Source organism: Macrotis lagotis, chromosome 1, assembly GCF_037893015.1.
Source record: "Macrotis lagotis isolate mMagLag1 chromosome 1, bilby.v1.9.chrom.fasta, whole genome shotgun sequence".
Taxonomy (NCBI): Eukaryota; Metazoa; Chordata; class Mammalia; order Peramelemorphia; family Peramelidae; genus Macrotis; species Macrotis lagotis.
In genome coordinates, this window is record NC_133658.1 from 274,268,513 (window position 1) to 274,285,726 (window position 17,214).

Below are 17,214 nucleotides of genomic sequence, written 5' to 3' on the forward strand. Positions count from 1 at the left end.
TAAGATCATCCAGCTTTATCCTTATGGCAAGAGCCTGTTGTCTGGTGATGTTACCACCAGTATATTATTTCTGAATTTGGATTTTCTTTTCCAATGTGAGTAAACTGTAAAAATACAATCTAGGTAGTTGCTGAGGTTAAAAAAGATAAAATTGTATTAAAACTAGAGGCACAAGATGGAAGTAATAGTAGTAGAAGTTAAGTTACTTAGGAATTGAGTATGGTATATCTATTCAAGGTATCAAGCAGGTTTATAAAGTACTCAAGAAAGTTAAGAATCACCAAGTCTCCTGGAGGCAAAGTTCAGAGTTCAATACCGGGTTAGAAAAAACACAAGATACAACCAAAAGTAAGGTTGCCTAGGCATTACAGTTTTGGAGCTGGTAGGTTAGAAAACTGACCAAGGTCAACAAAAACAAGCTGGGCCCAAAAGAAGAGATATAAGGAAACAACCTTCCTCCTACCCTCCACTCCCTCCCCTATTATAGAAAATTGGGGAAATTACATGTCAGATTTTTTTTCCTCCACATCTAACATTTTCTTTTTTAATTTCAAAACATTCAGGTTTGATTCCTTGATTTTTATTCTTTCCATTTTCATTGTTGTAGTCACTTTGTCTGTTGTCTCCCTGGTTCTGCTTGCTTTACTTTGTTTTGGGTCCTTATTGTCTGCATATATCGTGGTGTTTCTTAGAGCAAAGTAATATTCCATTACATTCAAGGACCAATGTATTTAGCCATTTACATCTTTGTTTTCAGTTCTTTACTACCACAAAAAATAGACCTTTGACCTTTGCTTTAATTCTCAGATTGATTTTAGCAAAATATCAACTTACACAAACTGATGCAAAGTGATCAGAACCAGAATACTGTACATAGTACCAGCAATATTGCATGACATTCAGGGGCAGCTAGGTGGCGTAGTGGATAAAGCACCGGCCCTGGAGTCAGGAGTGCCTGGGTTCAAATCCAGTCTCAGACACTTAATAATTACCTAGCTGTATGGCCTTGGGCAAGCCACTTAACCCCGTTTGCCTTGCAAAAAAAAAAAAATTAAAAAAAAAATATTGCATGATATTCAACTCTGAATGGCTTAGTTATTCTCAGCAGTACAATGATCCAAGACAACTGAAGGTCCTATGATGAAAAATATTATCCACATTCAGAGAAATAACTGGAGTCTGAATATAGATCAAAACCTATTTTTCATATTATTCTTTCTTATTTCTGCTCTTTTTTTCACAACATGACTCATGAAAATGTTTTATATGATTGCACATATATCTTAAATCAAATTGCTTACCATCTTAGGGGAAAAATTTGGAACCCAAAAGAATTTTTTAATGAATGTTGAAAATTGTCTCTACATGTAATTGGGAAAAATTAAACAATATTTTTAAAATAATGAATGACTTTCCAGAAGGGAGAGGGGAAAGATAAAAGGAAAAATCTAAGTGACATAAAAAACAAAACATCAATAAAAATGTATTTTCTTAAAATCTGATAAAAAATATCTGTGGTAAAGTTAGATCCTTAAATTTACTTATACATACATATATATATATATGTATATGTATAATATATATTTCCAATTTACACATAGGACTAGAAAAATAGCTTTCTCCTGCCATATACACAAAGAAAAAGATATACCTACTCTCCATCAATATACTAGCAGAGGGGCAAGTATCTCTATCCCCCATTTATGGAGGCAAATGCAGCAACACCTTGCCCTCCCTTTCATTTATCAATGTATAAGGATCAGGGTAAACATTCTCTTACACACATACAAAAGGGGCATACTTATTTCATTTTTAAAATACCCAAAGGGGTAAATATCAGATCTCACAGGTACACACATAGAAAAACTCATTCCTGACAAAACAAAACCACATTCAACCATCTCTTTCACATATACACTTATAGGGTGAAGCATCCATTGACCCCTCACCCAAATGAGGGAAAGTATCATCATCATCAGATATGCATATATATATATATATATACATATATATGTATATATATATATATATATATATATAAAATCATCATCTACCCATCTCTCCCCATCAACAACACCATCCCATCCTACCAACACACACATATTCATAAAGGCAACTTCATCTCTCAAAGACACATATATGGACAGCCATTTTCTTTTTGAGGCCATTTTTCATCTCTCTTCTTTCTATTCTTGAAAAGCCTAAGCCTCAGTCAATTACATATATATTCTCTGCCTCAATCTCTCTCTTTCAGGTATACATACATAAACACACACACACATACAAAGGCAGTTTTCTCCCACATCTATCCCATTCTCTACCACCCTCAGTCTTTCATATACACATATCACATCACATACTTTGAGACATCAAACTACAATCCATGAATACTTCTGTTATAATAAAATTAATTTAATATTAAATCATACAAGTGCATAGTCCAAGCTTAGGTATAAAAAAATGGAATGTTGAAGTCTATATCCTTGATTTTTCAAACATTCAAATCAGACAATTAAGTCCTTTCCTTAAAAGGAATCCAAAAGCCAGTAGAAACTACACTTTGCAGCAACACATAAAAAACATACCTTGCAGCAATGTGTGCCCCAAAATACACATCTGCCCCACCCCAGTGGCATCTTCAGGAGCTGGCAGAAAAGAACTATTGCACCAAGATCTAGGGTGAGAGCAGGTACGGGGAGGAGAAGCCTCCATTTCCTGAGCTGGCCACAGAGTGTGTGTGTGGCTTACAGGAAATCTGAGAGGCAGTGCTCAAAACAGCTAATCTCCCCTGCTTCTGCTCCCCTCCTACATTTCAGGTCCCTAGTTAAGGGCTCCCTTCATAAGGGCTACGTGGTGGGGGAATGGGGGGAGGGATGGAGTGGGGAAAGGAAGAGTAGAAGTAATCAGATTCCCCAGTCTCCAGAGATGCTGCACAAATGGGGAAATCTCTAAAGGTCAAACTAACCCTCAAGGGCAGTTGCACTGATAGCAAGGGTTAGCAAGAGATTTATTTCAAGAGGCAACTCAGCTCTGAAGGGCAGGCACCACTCTGCTGGGAAGATGGTGAGTCCTATTGTAAACAAACAGTACTCCAGAGCATGGCCTTCCCTTCTTCCTTCCCTCCCACCCACCCTGCCCTTTGAGGGCCAGGCACAGTGGAATGCATAAGGTAGTGAGACAGAAGTAATTTCCAAGAAGCAGGCAACACAGTATTTCTGCACAAAATACACTGTGGTCCTTACAATGGAGACCAGCCCTGACTCCAGGCCAACAGGCTGATAATTTCTTTCTTCCCTCTACAGAAAGAGAGCAAATCTGTTTGCTTATCTGATATAATGGGAAGCCCATGTTCAGACAGCTGCAGCTGATGCCTTGAAACAGACTGAGAATCCTCTTGGGGAGAGTCCTGGCCTGCAGGACAGCATAAGCAAGTGCAAAGCAAGACCTTCACTGCAAAGGAGCAGGAAGAAGGGCTGCAAGCATTCATCTTCCCCACCCACCCCACCCCACTCCCTTTGCCAGACCCTGACTCAGAGGTATCTTGGCTGCAACTGAGGTCCAGCCATAGGGGCAAGTGCAGTATTTCTCTCCTTACTGCTATTGGGCAAGGGGTACTTGGGCTGGGCCCCTCTCCAGCCTCTACTCCAGGCAGCCCTCCACAGCACTAAGCTTACCTGGCCTAGCACCCCCTACCTGACAAAGACATCATTATTGCACAACTCCTCCCTTCACATTAAAATAGGAGCTTCTCCCAAAAATAGCTAGTGCAAACAATAGTTTGTTAGTTTGGATTTGGTTTTATGCTGCTGCCCAACCCCAAACCTCAGGCCAGGGTGTGGTGGAAGCAGTCTAAAGTTCACCAGGACTCATAGGTGTAGTCACTTATTAGGCCAGGGGCAGTGGTATGCTAAAAGATAAACACCCTCCAGAAAACTGGGGAAGGTCACCTAGGTCAATCAGTTTACCTGCTGTGACTTCACTCTTCTCCCTGGATGCCAGAATCCTTCCCATGCTCCCTGTTTTAGCCAATACCAGTTGGCTACTTTACAAACCACAACAAAAAAAGACCACATCCAATGTACAACATTGACAAGCAAAATCATGGCCACAGATCAACAATCAAATTTTAAAAACAGTCTAGGAATAAGTTTGTTTGCTTTTCTCTAAGGGTTCTTTTGCTTCACCCAGAATCTTCTCAGAACAGCACCAAGGATAAACTCCAAAGTTGGGTTTACAGCAGAAATCCCTTGGGCCTCCCCAAACCCCTCACTCTGAATGGACAGAGAAGGGTTTACACTGCACCTGGAGGCATCTCAGTCAACAATCTGGCCAGAACACTCTTACTAAGAGCACTTAAAATAGGGCAAGAAGAGTCTGGGTTACTCCTCAACCTGCTCCTTATCCTTTTTCTCTAAGATTAAAAAGCCAAATGGTTATTCTCTTCAAATAATAACAGTTTCCTCCTTCCCTCCAGCGAGTAAGAGAGGAAAGAAATTTTCTAAAGGATCATGTTATTGCTGGTTCTCTCTGAAGGCTTGGTCCTGGTCCGCTTTGGTCAATTGAGTTCAGGTAAGCTAGACAGCAGAGGCAGTTCCCCCAGATTCCATCAGTCCCCACTGGCTGCAGTCACAAAAGGCACATGGGGATGCACTAAGTGAGGCTCCCTTGGCTGGGAAAAGGGGACAGAAAAAAAGGGGAGGATTTTTTGGTCAATTTTCTCATTGGCATTTTGTAAAATAAAAGTACAAGATGCTGGACATTCCTGGTGTCGGAGAGGAAAAGTCTCAAAGAGATTGCAAAGCCATCAGGGGAACAGGGAGAAAGGGGTAGCCATTGACTATCCACCTCTGCATACACAAATAGGCCTTATGTTCCAAGAGAAAAGGCCTATGAGGGCTATGTCTTAGTGGCAGACAGCTGGCCTCTGACGGACTTGTACTGAGGAAGCCATGACACAGCATCCCTTCTTAGTGTAGAAATCAATGAGCCGTTGCCACATTGGACAGCATCTCAAGAGGTAGTGATTTCCTGCCAAAGATGAAACAGGAATTAGAAGCTTTAATGATTTTTCACATATATACTAGACTTTATGAGTTAAAAAACTTCCTCATTTATATCATTTGATCCTCATAATCCACTTTCCTGTCTCTATGCTATCTCTCAGGGAAGGAGTTAATGCAAATGCCACCCTCTTCTCACAGATGGAGGCTCAGAAGACCTAAATGACCAAAATTACACAGCAAATGTCTACACTGGGTCTGAGATCCTTGATCTTCCAGTGCTGAAACACCTACCCTAAATGAGGTTAGATTAAACTAGCTAGGTCTCTAACCAGGTCAGACCTGAATGTCCAGTTCCTGGCCATTGTTATTCCACTACCCTTGGGAAAAGTCAGCTTGTGGACCACCAACCCATTTTATTTCATTATCCCTCCTTGCTGTGTCAGAGGTCTCTCAATGAACTCTTGGAGAAGTCCTGCTTCTACTCACCAATGATGCAGAGCCCCTCTTGGGCACGAGTGATCCCCACATTGACCTGATGTGGATCACTCACAAAGCCCAGGTGTTTCTTCAGCCAGCTTTTGGTGGGCCTCCCATCAATTTCACCAAGAGGGCAGGAGCGGACTGTACTCAGTATAACATATCGCCACTCACTTCCTGGAAGGTGAAAACATGGAACAGGAAAGATATCTAAGTAATAACTACCCCAGGCTCCTTCAGCTGAAATCTATTCTGATTATCCCTCCCTTCTGAGCTTCCTAAAGCTCCTTACTTTACCCCACACAAAAATTACTGCCCCTCTCATCTTCCACTCCCCACCCCAACCAGTTTAAACACCTAGAATATCTTTTATCATTCACTTATCACATCAGAAGTCCTCTTCCCACATAACCTTCTCCAGGTAGCCCTACATAATTAAGGGAAGTTTATTTATTTATTTCTACCCCACCTCCTTCAAGGAGCTCCCCCTAATTGAAGAGTTATTTATATACTGAGTACTCTGGTAATACTGCTCAGAACAGACCAAACAGCAATTCCTCTCTTCTACCAGGTTTAAGGTTCACCTTGGCTTTTCTTGATGGAGGAGACGGTCACTCCAGTAATTCCCTTCTCTAATAGTTGCTTGTTGATCTCAGACACCTGGGCATTGTATGGGCTGAGGATGGCAATGTCCTTCGGTTTGATGGTCCTATCCAAGGTCAGCTGCTTTGTTATTCGAACCTGTAGCCACAGGAACCACAGGAAAGTTCAGAGTGCAACGTGAAGGTAATTCTGTTCTGGGCAGCAATCCATCTCAGTGAATTTGTCAATCTATTGTGCCAAAAAAGCTCTTATTTGCCCTATTCAGGAAACTAGGTAAGCTCATGCTTGAATCATTTTTAAAATAATATATTTTTTCCTCAATCACATATAAAAATAATTTTTAACATTTTTTTTTAGGTTTTTGCAAGGCAAATGGAATTAAGTGGCTTGCCCAAGGCCACACAGCTAGGTAATTATTAAGTGTCTGAGACCGGATTTGAACTCAGGTACTCCTGACTCCAAGGCCGGTGCTTTATCCACTACGCCACCTAGCCACCCCTATTTTTTTTAACATTTTTTAAAATTTGGATTTTCAAATTCTAGCCCTCTCTCCTTCCCTCCCTAAAATGGTAAACAATCTTACAGATGTTGTATATGTATAATCATGTAAAACATATTTACATATTAGTCATTTCTGGAAGAAGAAAGAAAGGAAGAAAAGAAGGAAGAAAAGAAAATGATTTTTAGTCTGTATTCACACACATCTTTCTCTGGATATGGTTAACATTTTTCATCATAAGTCCTTTGGGGGTTGTCGAAGATTGTTGTATTGTGGAAAATAGCCCATCTTTCACAATTATTCATTATACAATATTGCTGTTACTGCGTACAATGTTCTCCTAAGTCTGCTCACTTCACCACACATCGGTTCATCTTAAGTCTTTCCTGTTTTTTTTAAAAATCCTACTTGTCATTTCTTATAGCAAAATAGTATTCTAATTACAATCATAAACCACAACAATGACCAGTCATTCTCCAATTGATGTGCACCCTGTGATTTCCAATTCTTAGCTACCTCAAAAAGGTATTTATACCTGCTATAAATATCCTTGTACAAATAGGTCCTCCCCCTCCCTTTTTTTTAATCTCTTGGGATATACACCTAGTAGTGACATTCCTGGGTTAAAGGTTATACATGGTTTTATAGCCATTTGGGCATAGTTCCAAAATGCTCTCCAGAATGGTTGGATCAGGGCAGCTAGGTGACACAGCGAATAGAGCATCAGCCCTGGAGTCAGGAGGACCTGAGTTCAAATCCAACCTCAGACACTTAATTACCTAGCCGTGTGACCTTGGGCAAGTCGCTTAAACCCTGTTGCCTTGCAAAAAACAAAACAAAAAACCAGAATGGTTGGATCAATTCATAATTTTACCAATAGTGTATCAGTATCCTGTTTTTTCCCATCTCCCCTCCAATATTTACCTTTTCTATCATGTTAGCCAATCTGATCAGTGTGAGGTAGTACCTCATAGTTGTTTGAGTCTGCATTTCTCTAATCATAGTGACTAGAACATTTTTATATGACTATAAATAGCTTTGGTTTCTGTCTGAATCATTTTTTGAAGATCAGTTCCTTAAATTCAAGAATGCTATTCTATAAATTCTCTTATATTCCCATGATATATGTAACATTATAGGATCAGATTCAGAAATAGAAGGGATCTTAAGAGGTCACTAAGACCAAATCTCTCAATTTTACATATTAAGAAACCAAGTCATGGAGAAGTTAAGCTACTTGTGCAACACATAGTTAATAAGTGTCTAAGGAAGGATTTGAACTCTAATTTCAGTGCTCTATTCATTATACTATGCTGCTTATGGCTCATATATAGTATACAGGTTGAGGAAAGAGTTCCACTGTACTTTGCCCTGAGCACAGCTAGAGTAGAGTCTTCAGTATGTTTCTCTTAAATAGGCTGACTAGCTATTTCCCTTGCATCACATTGTATCTCTTGTTCTTCTAGATTCCAGAGGACAAGACAATGAGTGGAAGTTAGAAATAAGCCAGAAAAGAATAGGATAGTGAGTTAGCAAAATGTAAACTAAGCAGGAATAGATAAACTGGTTAAAGACTGGGGAAAAAATTGGTCTCAAAATATAACTGAATGTTATTGTATAGTTAAAAATGATTAATTCAGAGAATCGGGGAAGATGTGTATGAACTGATATAAGGCAAAATAAGTATAACCAAATGAAAAATATAAACAATGACTACAACAGTGTAAAGAATAACTGAAAGTGTTTAATGTGAGTTATAAAGTGTGAAGTAAACTTAAAGGAACTGATGGAAAACAGATAATGAAATATGCCTCTTTCCTCATTGCAGAAATGTATAGGAATTCTACAACATAATGTTGCATATTGGGTCAGATATAATCATTGTACTGGATGTTTTTGATTTATATATTTTCTTTATTACAAGAGTGGATTCAGGCTGGGAGAGAGGAGATTGTATTAAATAACAATAGCACCAAATATTTACATAGCCATTACTATAGGTCAGGAACTGTACTAAGTACTTTATAATTAGTTTCCCATTTAATCTTCACTATAATCCTGGAAGGATCCCCGTTTTGTAGGTGAGGAAACTGAGGCAAGTGCCCAGGGTCACACAGTCAAGAAATGTTTGAGGTTGAATTTGAACTCTAGTCTTCCAGAATTCTGAAACAGCACTCTACACTACATCACCTAAATGCCCTCATTTCCATAAATGCCTGTGATGTAAAGAAAAAAAGCATCAATAAAACTTATTCTTTTTTTTTTTTAGATTTTTCAAGGCAACAGGGTTTAAGCGGCTTGCCCAAGGCCACACGGCTAGGTAATTATTAAGTGTCTGAGGTCGGATTTGAACCCAGGTACTCCTGACTCCAAGGCCGCTGCTCTATTCACTGAGCCACCTAGTCGCCCCAATAAAGCTTATTCTTAAAAGGAGAGAAAAATAACTTTTAATGGTAATGTTGATAGTAAGAGCCTACTCAATTTCTCTCCAAAACTGGAAAAGAATTGCCTCAGAAAAAATAATGACTCATCATTAGAAGGTTTTTTTAAGTAAAAGCTGGATAATGATTTGTCAAGGTTGTTTTAAAGTAGATTCTTACTTGGAAAAGGTTAAAGTAGATTTGATGATCTCTGAGGGCCTTTCCAACTGAGACTATGATCCTAGGATAGGATGTTCAATGTGATTGCTGTCTACCAATTTTGCTCCAGAGCTGCTAATTAGGGCAGCTGATAAGGTGACAGACTCTCCCTAGTCAGAATTTTGTTTTTATCTTTGTTTTGAGAGAATGTTTGAAAGGATAAAACCAACATTTTAGGGAAATGTTCCCTTCCAACCTTTGAATTCCATGATCCATAATATTCTCGTACCTAGAATAATTTCCAGCTCCTTAATGTCATCATCATCCTCCCGGTTGACCTGAACACTTACCACCTGCTCCACTTCATCATGGTTGGCCCTGGAGTTTTCATTTCCTTCATCTGTAGAGACCAAAAGGCTCTTCTCCTCTCCCTGGACATAACCAAAGATAATGGGACAGCTTTCTTGCTCTTGGTGGCTGAAGACACTTGGCTTTCGTCTTAGTTCTATACTAGTCTTTAATTTGTTGTCATAAAATTCTTTAGAAGGGAATTTGCAGATCTCTTTGTGCTATTGGGGCAAGAGATAGAAGTGAGTTAAAACAAATAACACAATCCATTTTGCCTTTTTTTTTTTTGTATCCCCCAGTATAATGACCGACACAAAATAAGCACTTAATTAAAGTTGGCGGATGAACATCCTAAAGTGAAGGAATTTGCCAGTCAAGAGGCTATGATTGGGCAGGACAGTCAAAGCAGCAGTCAGATAAATTTGTTCCCACCATGGCCTCAGGACAGGAGTCATCTATAATATGTGTGAGAATATGGCAAGTGTGGAGAAGAGCTATCCCTTAGAGAACAATCACTGTTACCAATGACTCAACATTTCAAAGAAGAATGTCCATCCTTTCTGGCTATGTCACTCAGGATAGAGCCTCTCAATTAGAAGTCCTCAAGGCAACTTAGCTTGTTCAAATGCCCTATTCATGCTTTCTATATCTTTATTAGATTTTTCTTTTTAACTATATTCATGCACCAATATAACATAGCACCAGATTGAGAGAAATAGACCTCAAAGTTGTAGGAAAAGAGTTATGATTTGAGTGGATTATCAAATTAATCAGCATTTCAAAAAGGCAATAGGTAACAACTAACAGAGGACTAACACTCAGAAGACCACAGTCCAAGTGAATTGCAAGATATCTGATTTCCACCTTGAGGTTACCATCTCATGACCTCCTAAACTGTTATCCTCTTCCCACTCCTTCTTTCTTGTTCTCTTTATCTTGCTCTCTCTTTATCTTCTCTCTTCCTGTTCTCTATTATCATTTTCTCCCTTTTTTTCCCCTTATTTCTGCCTCACTTTACCCCCTATTTCTCTCCATGTCCTCCTTAAAAGTACACTATAACCTCTAGGATAGTGCCAGGCATGTGGAGATGTTTAACAAACATTTGTTCAATTGAATTGCCTCTTCTTTCACTTCCCTTGTGTCTCATTTCCTTTCTATACCTTTCTCAACTGTCTCCTCCCCCTTTTTCTCCCCATTTTCTTTTCCCCTTCAATCACTTTAACTAGAACCATGATTTCAATAATATAAAGTGCTTGCAATGAACAATTTTCTCTACTAAGGCAGATTAATATCCTTTCTATAATTTAATCTTAAAGTTTCCTGAATAAGTGACTTGTCCAGGATCACACAGAAAGTAGATGGCAAAAGAACTTAAGTCTTCCTGACTTCTAGAACAGCTCTCTATACATTATAGACTGCAACTCCAGTTGATTCCATGGAATCAATATTTGTCCTAGTTACTGTATAGACTAATGTCTCTCTCTTTTTTAATTTTAAAAGAAACTTAGGTTTATACATGCTAATAAAAATATTGTTGATTTTATGACCCTCTATTAAATATTCCTGTTGGTCAATGGCCCTAAATAGTTTCCTCATCCCTGTTCACTGTCTTCAGCATCTAACCAGTATGATATAGTGGAAAAATTCTTGTCACAGGGGCAAAAGACCAGCATTCAAATCCAATTTCTGGTTCTTTCTGTATAGTCTTGGTCAAGTCATTTCACCATTGTGAATTTCAATTTCCCTTTTTTTTTTAAATTAAGGTTTTGAGGAAGGTGGCCTTTGCAGTGCCATCTATCTTTTGATCTATCATCCTCTCCTCAGTCATAAGGCCTTTTACAGAGCAAATCAAGTCCTCCTGATCAAAGAGCTTCTCTTCCAGTAATTGGGAAATAACCCAACTCTATTCATAAAGCATTCGTCCCTGGCTCCATTGTTCTGCCAGCACCTTCTCAGGTGACTCCTCCTACTAATCTGTCATTGTGACCTTAAAAAAATGCCACATTGCTGCTGTATGACCAATTGTTCGGAAAATAGAATTTGAAAACCATGAAAGAGCACATGTATATGGTTATCTGTATTTGTAGGGGAAGGGTAAGTAGCTATGTTTATCTCTGTATATTTGTAGGATGATATATATATATATGCATGTCAGAAGTTGCATATGTATCTATATATTTAAGGGGAAGTTATACATATAGGTACATGTTACAGACTGTGAGTGTATATTGATCCTTGTAATTGTATGGGCAAATAACTATTTTCATAGAAGCATCTATGTGTTCACATATATATGTTCACATATACATATGTGTGCGTGTGTGTGTATATATATATATATAATTTTGGAGCAGCTAGGTGGCTCAGTGGATAGAGCACCGGGCCTGGAGTCAGGAGTACCTGAGTTCAAATCCGGCCTCAGACACTTAATAATTACCTAGTTGTCTGGCCTTGGCCAAGTCACTTAACCCCATTGCCTTGCGAAAATTAAAAAAAAAAGATATCATTTTGTGTATTTGTGGGGCAACTGTGCATATGTATGAATATGTATATTAGAGAAATTGAAGCAGTTAGGACAGCAAGTGGTTAACTGTGGGAATTGAGTGAACTATATTGACTCCATCTTGGGACTCAGTTCTGGAGCTAGCATAGTTTCTATTCAGTTATGGGTCTAGTTCAATTTCTGACTTGTAAAAAAACATTATTCAATTGGGAGATTTGGGAGAAAACTTCATTGAATTGTTTGAACTTACCCTGTATGCCTGGAAAGCTATCTATCTATTGCTTAGAGACCCTTAATTAAGAATCTAGATTATGCTGATTAGAAACCAGGCAGATCCAAAGATTGATGCAAGGAGTTTTCTTACAACTGTAAGAAACTCAAGCAGTCCATATTGATTGTTTCCATGTTCCTTTGATTGTTTACAGAACTTGAAAGTGGTCACATGGAAGGAGTGGGGCAACTCTTCTAAATTCATGGAATTTTTCATTCTCCCCCTCCCAATTTGGAAAGTCTTTAATGTTTCAGTCAATTAGAAATCAGATTACCTAATGTTGTACTGTTTCTTTTTAATTAGTTGGGTCTTATTTGTTTGTTTTTAATATATAAAAATCTGTCTCCCTCTGCATTTGGAGTCCAGTCTTTAAGTTGAAGAGGTCTGATCCTAGTTTGTTGGGCAATTGCTAGGCAATACTTAATAATTCAAAATGCTTGGAAGTTTGAACCTTTGTTTCCTCAATCATTACATAGTTCACCTGCCACAATATGCACGTGACAATATGTAGGAAGATACTTTCTGGTGTGAATGTTATTACTTGTGTGGGAACAGGGATTTGGGGAGCAGAATATTAAAGGAAAAGGGAAAGGAAATGAAAAAGGGACCAGGCCTCTCACCATTCGGTACTGCGTGTCCAACATCCAGGCTTGACGATGGTAACGTTCAAAAAGGGACTTCTCCAAGCCCAAGCTTTGACAGTGATCATTCTTTACAAAAGGCTGAAGCTGTTTGTGGTCCCCTAGCAACACCACCTGGAGCCCAAATAGGAAAGTTTTCAGCCAGGTCTAGAACTATGGTTTTATATTCCTTCAGTCACCTTGACCTCCCTTTCCTTCCTAACTATACCTAAAGCAGACCAGCTGGTTGATTCCAGTTCCTGGGTCTCTTTGGGGGGCCAGGGGAGAGTCAGGCACTGAAGGTACATGCAATAACCACTAATCATTATTCCAACTATTCCACTTGCTCTGCCCTCTCATCACCCCAGAGGAAAAAATAGGCCAGGAACATGGGAAAATCAAGGTGAGCATACTCTCACCTTTTCAGCCCGGGTATAGTTAACGAGAGGGATGAGGCTCTCAGGCTCTGTGGACATGCCAGCTTCATCAATGAGAATTTGCTTGATGTTGAGTTGCTTAGTGAGAATGGAGGAGGCAGCACAAGAACAGGTACAAAGGATGATGTCATGGGTGCTTAGTTCATGTTTCCGGGCCTTCAAGGTGATCAACTTATATCTGAGAGGTCAAATAAAGGAGATGGAAGAGTCAGGAAGGGCTAAGGAACATGGGCCTAATACATGACTTTGCATATCTGTTATATGTCTTTTGTGATTTTTCTTCAATGGGGATGGGGGGGCATAGAGAAAATAAAGATAAACAGATCTCAAAAGGGCTCATATACTCCAAAATAATCATAGCAATACTTTTTGTGACATAGGGATGTCCATCAACAGGGGAATAGCTAAATAAAGTGCATACATGAAAGTAATAGAACATACACTGTACTAAGATGAATGAAAAGAAGCATAGGATATTTACAACTGATAAAAAATGAAGTAAGCTGAACCAAGAATGACTATGACAATGTAAATAGAAACAGAAAAACCTAAAATGCTGTGTAATTATAATCACCAAGTTGAACCCCCAAAGAAGAGATAAGAATGCTCCTCTCTCTCTCTCTCGCTTCCTTCTTTGGGGGATGGGATGTATTATATATGTGGCTATACCTTTGGACTTGATGTACTGATTAGTATATTGCTGAAATTTTTCTTCCTCAAATTCTTTAGTATAAGAAGAGATTCTCCAGGTTGCTTTTTTTTTGGGGGGGGCAGGGATCATATTCTAGAATGACTAGCTCCATCAGGTATGACAAAAATTATAACTGATACCAATCCTTCATCTATCACCAGCATAGTAACCACTCTTACTAAACCCCTACCCGAACACACAAACACACACACACACACACACACACAATTCTACCTCTCAGACTCTCCAGCCAAGCCTTCAAGTGATATTCTTGTTTTTAGATTTTTGCAAGGCAAATGGGGTTAAGTGGCTTGCCCAAGGCCACACAGCTAGGTAATTATTAAATGTCTGAGGCCGGATTTGAACCCAGGTACTCCTGACTCCAGGGCCGGTGCTCTATGCATTGCACCACCTAGCTGCCCCGAAATATTACTTTCTCAGTCCCTTCCCTGCAGCTACTCACTGTTCAATCTCTTCCTCTGAGAACTGATCCCCCATCCTCACTCTGCTATCAAATTCCAGAATCTTGCGATGGTATGGATTGGATGGCATCCGGATACGATGATGGAGGATGATGTCTCTATAAGGAAAGAGGTTATGATTCAGATTCCATCCCCTATTTCCTCCTGACCATCTTATCCTACTTTGAGGAAGGGTATAACCATATACTGAGGCCTCACCTCAAGACTCCTTCTCAGGACTATGTTCCTATGAAGAACCAGGCTGACCATTCCACACTCACCATGACCTGTGAACAGGCCTAGAGCTCTACCCAAATCCAACCTGATCACCAACTTGGCCAGCACCACTGCTCATGCAACACATGCATACATCAAGACACAGAAAAGGGGTAAGGTGGGGAGAGAACTCAGACTTAATACACACATGCACATAGAAGCACAATAGCAGAAAGAAACACACCATTACATGCATTATCATGGTATATACATATACATTACTCTTACCTGAGCTCAGGTTTTGGCTTCCCTTCCCGGATATTTCTGCGAAACATATTTCTATAGCTCCCTGGTATAGGAAATTCCATGGCCTCCATCTGTTCACTATATACTTGCAATGGTCTGAGCTCCTCCTTCCACTGAAGAAGAATTTCTGGGGAAAGAAAGGCTAATATTAATGTCTCATCTTCCCTAACCTGGTAGTCCTGAGTAAGGAAGACACCTGGTCTTTCACTTACAGCATCAAATGTCAAATGCGGATATTAACCCCAGAACTGCCTAAGGACATAATAAGATGAAAGATATATAGTTTCCCATTTTAGAAGGGAAAACTGAGGCCAAAGAATCCCTCCTAAATGGCTGAGTCAACTTACCTGAAACAACATCAACAGATTTGTTGGATGGCCCACAATATAGTATACACTTCTCCCCTTTGTCTCTCTTCTCCCCTTTCAAGGGCAGTGGGGCAGTCTCAGGCTTCTCCTGGTTTAGCTTATGGAACCAGTACACAATATGGACCCCGACCACTGTCTTCCCAGTGCCTAGAGAGCCAAGAACAGGTATCAGCACTGTGAGTCCAGTCTTTCCCTATCCTGGCCTATCATCTTACTTCATCCTCAATCAGTTATTGATGTTCTCCCCAAGATCCCACAAAGGAGTCAAATGACTATATACTCTGGTAGCAAAAAAGAACAAAACAAAACAAAACACTGGATTTCGAGTGATAGGATCTGATTTTGAATCTGGGCTCTTACTAGCTATGTGACATTGGAAAAGTCATTTAATTTCTCTTGGATTATCTTTACATTGAATCTTCTAATGGTAAGTAGTACAATCTGCCAGCACTACCCACAAGTCAGGGCTAAGGAATTTCTCCCTTCTTAGCACTTTTAAAGCCATCCAAGTTTGTTTTGATGGAGCTATAGATTGGTTCAGCCATTTTTTTTAACAAGGCTATGGGGTTAAGTGATTTGCCCAAGATCACACAGCTAGATAATTATTAAGTATCTGAGGTTAAATTTGAACTCAGGTCCTCCTGATTCTAGTACAGGTGCTCTATCCACTGTACCACCAAGCTGCCCACCCCCAAGTCTGTTTTGCTTGAAGTGGAGAAGGAATATGACACTTTGTGGTGTGTAATCCTCTCATTCCCAATTCCAGAGCTCTGTCCAACCCCTCTCATTTTGTAGAGGAGAAAACTCCCGTCTCTACATGATGAGATCTAGAAGAGGAAAGATAATTATAGACATCCAGGGCAATACTCCTCCCTTAATCTGAACTCTGAGATGAAAAAGAATTAGAACCAACTCCTTCAAATATAGCAGAAAAAATACTCAGAAAACATATATTCAAATTCCAACAGTGCTAGCTATCTCACTTTGGGCAAACCACTTCAACTCAGTTTTGTCATTTAAAAAATGAAGGGGAAGAAGAGATTGGCCTAAATTATATCAGCTCACTGTTCAGTCTAAATCCTTTGATTCTATTAGCCTTCACACTCAGAGGTTGCATTTGGGTTGTCTTTCTATGCTTACCAGCCCAGTACAGTGGGTCTAAAAGTGGGGATGATGACACTGGCAACCTCATTGGTCTAATGAGAGGTCTCCAATGGGGAGTTTCATCCAAGCTCACTCCCTATCCAATATACACTAAAGGTTCTACCTCACCTGGTGGACCCTGGATAAGGGTAAAAGGCTTTTGAAGAGCCTCTAGTATAGCATTATTCTGACTCTCATTGAGCCTGAATTTTCCCCGTGGGATGTCAAAGGTCTTCCGCTTCAGGACACTGGATTTCATGGCTATGCAGGACACTGAAAAGACATAACAGAGAATAAGAGAGAAATCCAGGGAAGGAATTTCTTTTTTAATAAGTCAAGAGAGGTAAGAAGGGATCAAATAAGGAATAAACAGTGCCAAAGGCTGGAATAAAGAAAAAGATTTGAATATGGGACAAGGGAGAAAGTAGAGCCAAAGTCAAGTGGAACCAAAGTTCTTCTCCTATACTCACTATGCCTGCCCCAACCCCCTTACTATTTATGGACCAGACAAAGTTATAGGGGTATAGAGGAAATGAGCAACCAAATGCCACTCTGTGACTGACCTTCCTTGATGGGCTGGCCTAAGGCAATGCTGGTGACAAGTGGTGAGGCATTTTTCAGTTTCCAGATGGCTTCCTCTTTCCGGCTTAGGAGAAAAAAGAAGGAAACCCTCAGTTATAAATAGCAGG

General features: G+C 39.6%; 1 protein-coding gene across 6 annotated transcripts in view; it reads right to left on the reverse strand.

Moving 5' to 3' along the window:
• Window positions 1-3,510: 3,510 nt before the first annotated feature.
• The window catches only part of HELZ2 (helicase with zinc finger 2), a 35,517-nt gene continuing 21,813 nt past the window's right edge, over window positions 3,511-17,214 (reverse strand). For all 6 annotated transcript variants that reach the window (XM_074210476.1, XM_074210475.1, XM_074210477.1 and 3 more), the window contains 11 exons: window positions 17,089-17,171; window positions 16,655-16,798; window positions 15,362-15,529; window positions 14,997-15,141; window positions 14,495-14,611; window positions 13,323-13,518; window positions 12,904-13,038; window positions 9,512-9,730; window positions 6,065-6,221; window positions 5,490-5,657; window positions 3,511-5,028 (listed from right to left, as the gene is read on the reverse strand). In XM_074210476.1, coding sequence (XP_074066577.1) covers window positions 4,904-5,028; window positions 5,490-5,657; window positions 6,065-6,221; window positions 9,512-9,730; window positions 12,904-13,038; window positions 13,323-13,518; window positions 14,495-14,611; window positions 14,997-15,141; window positions 15,362-15,529; window positions 16,655-16,798; window positions 17,089-17,171 — 1,657 coding nt within the window. In that variant the 3' untranslated portion in view covers window positions 3,511-4,903. The remainder of the gene's footprint in view (window positions 5,029-5,489; window positions 5,658-6,064; window positions 6,222-9,511; window positions 9,731-12,903; window positions 13,039-13,322; window positions 13,519-14,494; window positions 14,612-14,996; window positions 15,142-15,361; window positions 15,530-16,654; window positions 16,799-17,088; window positions 17,172-17,214) is intronic.